This window comes from Leuresthes tenuis, unplaced genomic scaffold (assembly GCF_036924035.1).
Source record: "Leuresthes tenuis unplaced genomic scaffold, fLeuTen1.0.hap1 SCAF_13, whole genome shotgun sequence".
Taxonomy (NCBI): domain Eukaryota; kingdom Metazoa; phylum Chordata; class Actinopteri; order Atheriniformes; family Atherinopsidae; genus Leuresthes; species Leuresthes tenuis.
This window is the reverse complement of record NW_027325367.1, coordinates 6,259,742-6,269,442: the sequence shown is the minus strand read 5'-3', so window position 1 is coordinate 6,269,442 and position 9,701 is coordinate 6,259,742. Positions and strand designations below refer to the sequence as shown.

At 38.9% G+C, this 9,701-nt stretch overlaps 1 protein-coding gene across 1 annotated transcript; it reads left to right on the top strand.

The window, feature by feature from the left end:
• Window positions 1-2,559: 2,559 nt before the first annotated feature.
• On the top strand, window positions 2,560-9,418 carry hadhb (hydroxyacyl-CoA dehydrogenase trifunctional multienzyme complex subunit beta). Its single transcript, XM_072361907.1, has 16 exons — window positions 2,560-2,649; window positions 3,705-3,777; window positions 3,870-3,911; window positions 4,221-4,317; window positions 4,494-4,538; window positions 5,043-5,142; window positions 5,288-5,375; window positions 5,708-5,895; window positions 5,982-6,162; window positions 6,607-6,728; window positions 6,988-7,067; window positions 7,166-7,213; window positions 7,365-7,452; window positions 7,703-7,777; window positions 8,675-8,839; window positions 9,015-9,418. The coding sequence occupies exons 2-16, from the start codon at window positions 3,711-3,713 to the stop codon at window positions 9,048-9,050; spliced, it is 1,422 nt and encodes a 473-aa protein (XP_072218008.1). The 5' UTR covers window positions 2,560-2,649; window positions 3,705-3,710; the 3' UTR covers window positions 9,051-9,418.
• Window positions 9,419-9,701: the final 283 nt, after the last annotated feature.

The following is a 9,701-nucleotide window of genomic DNA, read 5'->3' as shown; positions in this document are numbered from 1 at the left end:
CCAGCTGTGAACCAGTCAGGCTTTATGGAGATGACAGTTTTAGCAGATCCATTCGACCAGATCTCCCCTGTCACCTCAGACTTCCCCTGCAACACGTTCACCTACACGCACACAAACATGCACACAAACATACACACAAACATGCACATATCCTGATTAATCGTGTCACATCTGTCAGTGAGAGAGTGAGACACGGACAGGTAGTCAAGACTGTCACAAATGTAATCTCTCCCTGACACGTGTATGTACATTTGTCTCGTTCCACTCTACTCCACAAACACACAACCGCACAGACACACACTCTAGCTGTTGGATCACTGAGTCGAATAACTGCCACATCATCCTTGAGCTTGCCGCTGACGTGTGTTGGGGCTTGATGGAGAAAAGAGTATAAAAAGATGAGACGCAGTCAGACAGAGGGCCACAACTATGGCATTATGCTAATGTCTGCAAGTTTCACACAATACCTGGTGAAAGGACGAGTCTTTTAAATTGTACTTTCTTCACAGGATACGAGGAGACACAGTTGAAGCTTGGAATGGAGATTTATTCAGGTGCTTGGGTTGGCAAATTCATCTCATGCAACCATTCATATCCAATGCAAGACTAACCTCATCCTAACAGTTATATAGAGTAAATGTTTATGTTCATGCATTTGGCAGACACTTTTATTCAAAGCGACTTACACTGGTAGGGGAAGGGGTCTTGCCTAAGGACTCCTACTGGAGGTAGTACCTTTCATGCAGGGGATTTGAACCCACATGAAAGGTGGCAATCTTACAACTACACTATCCAGTTCTCTGAATATGAATCAACCATAGATTCATAGATGGTTAAGGTTTATTCCTGACTTGTCTACTTCCTGGCTTCAAACGCAGACCAAACTTCTAAATCAGTTATTTTCCCTAGTGCTGGCAACTTGTCAGCATCTTGCTCAAAATGACATGTGTTACTTACAATACACTGGCCAAGTGCCTGTCATACACGTTTACAAGTTGGCACGAACTCTCTACAGCTGTTGAAGCTGCTTTTTATATTGATGTATTTATATTGACTTAAACATGCACATCACACATTACACATACACAGAAAAATTAGATATATAGTATGTGTAGCCAGTAATTTCACTGTGAGAAGCAGATATTGAACGGTCAGACTGCAAATGAGCTCCTAGATGTAACCAGTGGTGATGATGTTTATGAATACCAGCACTGAAAAAATAAGTCTGTTGTATAAAACAAAAAACAAATTGGCTTATCATTCTTGGCTCCATAAACAAGTGAGTTTCCACATACCCTCATGTAGAAAGCTCAACCTCGCAGCTAAATTTAACCTGCTTACATGCTTAAAATTTTTTTTTTTTTTTTACCCAGGCTGTAAGCACTAAAAAGAAGAAATTCCCCCCACAATTATCATTTAGTTCAGTTAAATTTTGCTGCAGTGAGGATTATGTAGACCCAATCCATATGTATTGTGTAAACACAACAAAATTACTTAATTTTGGTGAAAAAAAACCATATAATCTTGTGATTATTTGTTCAATGTTTTTTGTCGTTTAAATAATCGCTTAACAAACCTAAAAACAATGTGTTTAGATGATTAAGGGTTTGGTTGCTTTAAGTCATAGGTGATCACCATGGCTGCTTTCTAAAGATGTACGTTGTGTCCTCAGATCCCTTGTGGCTATAAAAAAATCCATGATGGGGACAGAAATGACAAACTCAAGGCCTCAAATTGGTAGGGCAATAACGAATGTGAGAGATCACGGTGTTTGGATCAACATTTTCTATGAAGTCGACTCGAAGTGTAGGGTGAGTAGGTAAGCCTATGTTTTTCACAAGTATGATAATGAAACATAATCACGATTCTGCTAAAGGATTTACACTATTCCACTGATCTACAGGTGGTTAAAATGAGCCAATCAAATGACCAATGAGTCAATACAGGTAAAAAAAAAATGAAAGAAGATAATTAATTGCGTCTGTTACACCTAAACGAAACTGTGTTTTAAAAAGTCAATAATTCAAGTAAAAATAACATTTTTGAACACAAGAAAACTCCACATTACAAACAAAGGTTCATTTGAGTCAACATTAAGCAGGAAAAAATATATATTTGTCAAAGGTTGTGGATTTCTTTTGCTTCATGGTTTTAAAACCCGATGTAAAGACTTTGTCTTTACTAATTTCAGACAAAAGGACAAACTGCTCCTAAATTAAAGAAATTAAAGTCAATATGTGTCTATTTAGTAGAGTCATGCCAACACACTGCGCACATTAAATACTTTTTTTGACAGTTAGGAGGCGTAAGAGGGTAATATTAGTTGTTATACCAAGGCAAACCGTATAAGGACTATTTAGTAATACTAAAAACTGCCTTGGTCTAAAGTGCCATTATCTGTAATTATTTACTTTAGTCTTTACATTTTTATCAAGAAATATGATTTTATTTGTATTAGAATCAGATATCAAATTATTTATCATGTATAAGCAGGAATATGAATATTAATTGTGTATATTATTTTCAGGCACATTGTTAGTCACGTTCGTCGCTGATATTGGTCCTTTGCAGCGGTTTTTGTAGTCTTTTAGTGTCTGGCCGATCTTCTGACAGGGAAGCAGTGGTGGCAAAGACATAGCACAAATAAAGGTAAGCTAGAACGCTACTGAAACTTTTCAAGATAAAGTTAAAGAGAGAAAATACATGTTGCGTACTCTGCAAACACGTTTTTGTAATCTCAAGTCTTGCCTCTAATTGAACTTAAGTGAACAGGCAGCTGTGGCTACGTCTACTAGCTTGCGTACAGCCTTTAGCTTTAACGTTTTGTCTTTTAAATGGTATGTTTAAAGTTGTTTTTGATTTGGTTAACATGCTATTTCAATAAACAAAATAGCTTATCAGTTTGTTGTTAATTATGATCCTGTTTGAGACCCGTGATATTGCGTTTCTGTCATTCTCCACGAGAGGAATCTAGGTGAAGGGTCAGAGCCGGTTTGGGGGGGGTTGGGCAGGGTGACCGTCAGGAATATGTCATATTGACTCGCATAATAACACCTAAATTCATGTATATTTTAAGATATACAAAGATAATTAGTAGGGGCAAATGATGAAGTAATGTTAAAGATCCGTGAGTTTGTAATTAGTTAATGTACGTGTTTCTGCGATATGTAAGCTAACATCGTGTTTACATCTTTTACACTACCTGCTCTTTTTTATTACATTGCAGGTAGTATTTTAAGCTGAATGCAGGTAACCCATTGTATTGTTAATATAAATAAATCCATTTACATAGTCACGTAGCAAAGGAATGATGAAGAATCAAAAAAAGCCCTGGAGCTCAGAGGTGGCAGTTCACAAGTGTGAAATACAACTGACCTTTTACCTACAGAGGCAGATCTTATTATTACCTGACTGTGTTGCCTTATAATTTATGATGTGCGTAGTTCCCATGAGTTATTTAGTTTCAAGAGTGACGTAAAAAATGTCACTTTAAATAAATACACACTCAGAAAGTCGAGATTTCCACATTTCTGTGCGTTCTTTGAAGAAGTCCTGGGATATTAAACACTGTAAAGCAGGCCACTGTACTGGAATATAGTAGCATATGGTTTAAACTTTTTGAAAACATGAAAATGTTATGCATGATTGTTTTTTATATGAAAACCTTAACAATAACTTTGCAGTAACAATTTCTTTCCATCTAGAACATAATGGCTTCCATGTTGCTGAACACAATGCGGAGCTGCACTGTCAGCCCTTCCTGGGCAGCACGGCTTGGTAAATTACTTGATTTCTGGATTTTTTTTTCAACAACATATTTTGTGTTTTTTAACTGAAGCCAATAAGCAAAAATGTTTTGTGTCTCACAGGTGCACGCTCTCTCAGTACGACAACACAGCTTCAGGCTCTGGGTAAGCTTCTGTATTACTTAGCCTTTGGTATATTACATTGTTTAAAATGTGAGCTGAACATCTTAAGCTCCCATTTTTAAATTAAAAAGTAAGGCTTAACCGCATCCTTGCTTGGGTTTTCTCTAAGAAAGATGACATGAGGTTACTTCTTGTTGTGAATTTTTGCTTCCTAGATGACACTAAATTGAATCTATTAACAAGCAGAACCAAAATGGAACGACTTCCCGGAGTAAATGTTAAGATTATGGATAAAACGCTCTTACTTCTGTCGGAGTTCACCAGCTCATCATGGCGCTCATTTTCTTTCAGCTCAGACGAAGAGCAAGAAGACACTGTCTCGACCTGGCGTGAAGAATATTGTTTTGGTTGAAGGTGTTCGAACGCCTTTTCTGCTGTCTGGAACCACGTACGTTTTAACTGTCTTCTTATGGCTGAGTGTGTTTACTGAAGCTTGTGGCCTCTTTCAACTCTTTGAAAGTGAACTCTTTCAATATTGATGTTGAATTGTCAATGAAAACCTTTTTTTTTGTTTTTTTTTTAATATATATATATATATATATATATATATATATATATATACAGATATGCTGACCTAATGCCCCATGACCTGGCCAGAGCAGCTTTGCAGTAAGTGTGTGGTTGTGTTGTATCTGTAACACTGTTAAAGCCTTCATTCATTTTGTACTTCAGAGAAAAGAAAGGAAAAGTTTGCATGCATAGTGTGAAACAGCAATGACATGAGCTTTTAGCAGTGTCGGTGTCACTCGTTTTCATAACAGCAGAGGTTATTGTCTATTTTCAGGGGACAGTTCAGTACTTTTACATTTTCAGTGCAGCATTTAACCATTAGAAGTGTGAAGTAAGGAGAGACTGACATAAGTGAAAGTACAACAGTACAGTTACATGTGCAACTACAGTTCTGTGCGATATTAGACTTGGCAAATTTGTATTGAATCAGCTGAATAATGTCTGTTTAGGCAGAAGAGAGATGGGGCACCTCTGGAGCCAATTATTTGAGTTTATATCACTTTACTTGTGTCCCCTTCCAAATAGTACATTTGCTTGGGAACCTGTTTAGTTTTTTCTATTCCATTCTGTCGCATCTTTTTTCTTAAAACTGTGTTTGTCTAGGGGACTACTGAACAGGACAAGTTTACCCAAAGATGCAGTAGACTACATCATATATGGAACAGTCATTCAGGAGGTCAAAACCAGCAATGTGGCCCGAGAGGTACGTATCTACATAAACTATACATGCTGCGCTGTAATCTTACCCAAAGGTTTTTTTATTATTATTATTGTTATGCTAAACATGGTGACAGTTAGTTGAGAAGATGACCTCTGAGTGTAATATAGCACCACGTTTTTATGTTCAGGCAGCATTGGGGGCAGGCTTCTCTGACAAAATTCCAGCTCACACTGTCACCATGGCCTGCATCTCCTCCAACCAGGCTATGACCTCAGGTAAGAAATTTCTCCACACTGTGACTCGCAATAACACTTTTTAGTGTTCTATACTGGTGCTGCTGTGTAGGATTTGTAAAATGAATGTGAAAAACAAAACAAGCATGCTAACTGAGTTTAGGAATTAAGCATTAGATTACAACAATAATGGCACAGGTCGGGGTTGAGGGTTGAATAGAAACTATACAGATGTTTTAGGACAATGACACAGGAATAATGGAGGCCTCTCTGCATTAAGAACAGTACAGAAAAGGGAGAGTGGTATAAGTTTAGTTTTTTGTTGTCCCCATCTTTGTTTAACTTAATTTGTCTTTTCCAAATCTTTTGTCCAGCTGTTGGGCTGATTGCTGCAGGCCAGTGTGATTCCGTTGTGGCAGGTGGGGTGGAGTTCATGTCCGATGTTCCGATCCGTCACAGCCGTAAGATGAGGAAAACCATGCTGTCCCTCAACAAGGCAAAAACCGTCGGCCAGAAGCTCGGTTTGATTGGCAGCATCCGGCTAGCACATCTCTCCCCAGAGGTACGCACTCCCTGAACATGTGAAGTCAATTCTGTTCTGTTCTTTCATCTGTGACATGATACACCATATTCTTCTCATGTGTGTAGCTTCCTGCTGTGGCTGAGTTCTCTACAGCAGAAACCATGGGCCACAGTGCAGATCGCCTGGCTGCTGCCTTTGGGGTCTCCAGAGTGGAGCAGGATGAGTTTGCTCTGCGATCGCACACTCTGGCCAAAAAGGCTCAGGACAGTGGACTCCTGGAGGATGTCATTTCCTTTAAAGTGCCAAGTAAACACTTGATTTGTTTGGTGTTTTTATAGATGGTACACTTGATATTTTTCCAATTTTAAATGTCAAACGAACAGAAAAAGACAATTCAAAGCCTCATTTTCAAACTATGAAGTTTTGACTTGCGTTTCTATGACATTGTACAGCTCAAAATTAATAGTAAAATATTATTTGTAGATTAATTGATTGATCACAGTTCGATTGCAGATTGACTTTTATGCTATATGAGCATAAAAATGTGTGTAAAGTATGACTTTGGGTTAGTTCTAGTCATTTCTCAAACAAGCCATTTTTCCCAAATAACAGTTCAGACACAACAAACAGATTTTGATTCAGACTAGAAAAAAATGTAACTACCCAAACTATAATGTGATTAAAGAGCAAAAGTTATTCTTTTTTTTGTCATTGTTTAAATCATAAACCATATGTGTATTTCTTCCCCAGGCCGTGATATTGTATCAAAGGACAACGGCATACGTCCGTCATCCATGGAGCAAATGGCCAAACTTAAGGCCGCCTTCGTTAAGCCGCATGGCACAGTCACTGCTGCCAACTCCTCTTTCCTGGTAAACGCACACTTCTTGCCCTACAACACACTCAGTGCCGTCTTTCAGCTTGGCTAGCACCTGTCTCTGAATGATAAACAAAGCAAAATAGTTAGAAAGCTTTGGCCTTTGTGTTTTTTTCCAGCCATCTTGATCACTGACTTCATGGTTTTAAGATAATTGTATTATTTTCTTTGATGTTGTAGAAGCTGTTCCTCGGCCCGACCTTAAACGTCCCTGACTGTAACTAAATTGCTTGTTTGTGTATGTGTGTCCTCAGACTGACGGTGCCTCTGCAGTGCTTATCATGTCTGAGGAGAAGGCTTTGGCCATGGGTTACAAGCCTAAAGCTTACCTCAGGTATCTCAACTTTCTCTGGGAGGTGGAGCTGCCTTAATTTCCCCATTTATACTGTTTCAGATGATGTGCTCATCTACATAATATTGTCATCCTTGCAGAGACTTTGTCTATGTGTCTCAGGACCCCAAAGATCAGCTGCTTTTGGGGTGAGTCTGTCATTCTTACTCTCACTCCCAAAGAGAAAAGTGTTCCTCTTTGTGACATTTTAAGTTGTGTTTACCATTTGTTGTTGATGAGAATTGGAAAAAGAAGCATTTTCTTTTTTTTTCTTTTTTTTTTTTTTTTTTTTTTTTTTAGGCCAACGTACGCATCACCTAAAGTCCTGGAACGGGCCGGCTTGTCCATGAGTGACATTGATGTGTTTGAGTTTCATGAGGCATTTGCAGTAAGTTCTTACAATAGATTTTTGGAAACGCTGTGTAAGCTTGATGGATTTATCAGTTTTCAGTCCGTCTCCTATACGATTCTAGTCTTTCAGTTTCTGTGCCAGGGTTTGTAGTCATTTAGACATGTTGCTCTCACGCTGGAACAAAATTTGACAGATATACTGGATGTTCTGATGCATCAGGAGGAATCGATTTTCAGTCTGGTTTCTATGATAACTGTATTTATATATATTTGTGTGTGTTTTCCAGGGTCAGATAATGGCGAATCTTAAGGCTATGGACTCAGATTGGTTTGCACAGACGTACATGGGAAGGAAATCAAAGGTAAAGAATGTCAATAGTCATTTGTTAGAAGAATAGGTCCATGCAGCACACATGGATTGTTGAAACAGATGAGCAAAGCGTGCTGAGTACGTTTTGGGTAAAGATTATTGTATAATAAATATGTTTTTATCGTGTCCTTTTTACACTGGTCACAGGTCAGCTCTGTACTGCATCCAATGACTCTGCAGTATTCATGATGGTTTGTTTTTATCTGATTTTGAGCAAGAGTGGGCACAGCTCACTCTTTCCTTGGAAAGCCACTGTAGGTCATGTAGAGGCTCTGAAACTGACGGCAACTAGCTGGAAAAAAGAGAGGAGATTGCATGCGAGCAAGACAGTTGGCAGCTCACTCTCAGTCCTGCTGTGTGGAGCTGACCTCCATAGTCCAGTCAAGGAGTCCACAGTAGTCTGATTATCTCAGAAAGTCCTTGTCTAAGGCAGTTTGTGGAATACAGTGTAATGCCACCCCTTCATGTTGGCGTAGTTACAGGCTTGTCTACTGGGACTTAGTGACAGTTCCTGGACAGTTTGTGAATACAATGAGCCCTCAGAACACAGAGCATAAGCACACTACTACAGGCAGTGGGAAAGGATTTAATCTGCTAGTTTTAGGGGATATACCCACATTTGAAAAACTTGTTTAAACACTCCACTTTTGGATTTGATATCTGGCAACTGATAGCTTCTCAACTTTCCACCGCAGTTCAAACAAACAAACAAACTAAAGCAGCAGACCCAGAATTCAATTCAGCAACACAAGACGGCACTCAAAAAGAATTGAATGAGAAATGATCCTGTTGATGCTTGAAAAGCACACGTTTAACTCCTGCCTGAAGTCTGAATTCTGATTTCACCTCGTACATATAAGCCCTGACCTCATTCTTATCGTGTACGCAGGTTGGGACTCCTCCCATGGAGAAGTTCAACCTGTGGGGAGGTTCCCTGTCTTTGGGCCACCCATTCGGTGCCACAGGCTGCAGGTTGGTGACCACAGTGGCACATCGGCTGAAGAAGGAGGGAGGACAGTATGGACTGGTGGCAGCTTGTGCAGCAGGAGGACAGGTATTTTTCTCGTTTCCTTCATTCTTAATTTGACATAAAGAAGCACTTTGATACAACTGGCTCAGATCTTAAAACTTTTGGGAAATTGCTTCCCATGAACAGTGTTTGAAGCATGTCACCAGGAAAATATTTCTTCCACGTTTCCCATTTTTCTGTTCTTCCCTTGTGTTTCCAGGGTCATGCCATGGTGATCGAGGCCTATCCCCATTAACAGGGGCTCTTTAGTGAGATCTTCATTGTGATCGTGACGGCTACACACTCACTAACATACAGAGAATGCAGTGTACATACTCACACCACTTTGCCTTGATCTGACTGTGGTTGGATACAGTAAGTGAATGTGTTGAAAAGTCATGTGTAAATTAAACTTTGCTTGGCGGCTGTTGAATTATGCAGAATGTTGTTGAGGAATGTTTGCTTTGTTTTATGGACTTTTGTGGCCAGCATTGCCTCTGAGTCTAATGTAACATAGCAAAGTTTAAGCACTCAAAGGAGCCACATTGATCATGATGTTTATATATGCTGTAATATGTTTTTCTTATGAAAAGTTGGAAATAAATTGAGTAATGACAAACACAAGTTTGTTTGTGAGTCTGTTGCTTTAATTTTCTTTTTCACATCTGTTACTGTCTTAGTGAAAGAAGTTGCCAGTATAAACAAGCAATGTATCAATTGTCACATTACATATGTTTTAAAAGTGTTCTGGTATAAAAGTCAATGCTCCAGACCGGCAAACTGACAGATGGATCCCTGCATTCACTTACAATGTTTGATGGTTATATTTCCAATAATAAGACAAAGATTATTATTTGGATACCTGCAGTAACATTGCAACATACTATATATTTACCGATGAAAGGCC

What these genes read in the sequence shown, in the direction of transcription:
- hadhb (XM_072361907.1), top strand. Translation starts at nt 3,711, where the DNA reads ATGGCTTCCATGTTGCTGAACACAATGCGGAGCTGCACTGTCAGCCCT. An exon ending in AACACAGCTTCAGGCTCTGG is followed by an intron (nt 3,912 to 4,220) that starts GTAAGCTTCTGT and finishes ATTTTCTTTCAG; the next exon opens with CTCAGACGAAGAGCAAGAAG. An exon ending in ACATGGGAAGGAAATCAAAG is followed by an intron (nt 7,778 to 8,674) that starts GTAAAGAATGTC and finishes TCGTGTACGCAG; the next exon opens with GTTGGGACTCCTCCCATGGA.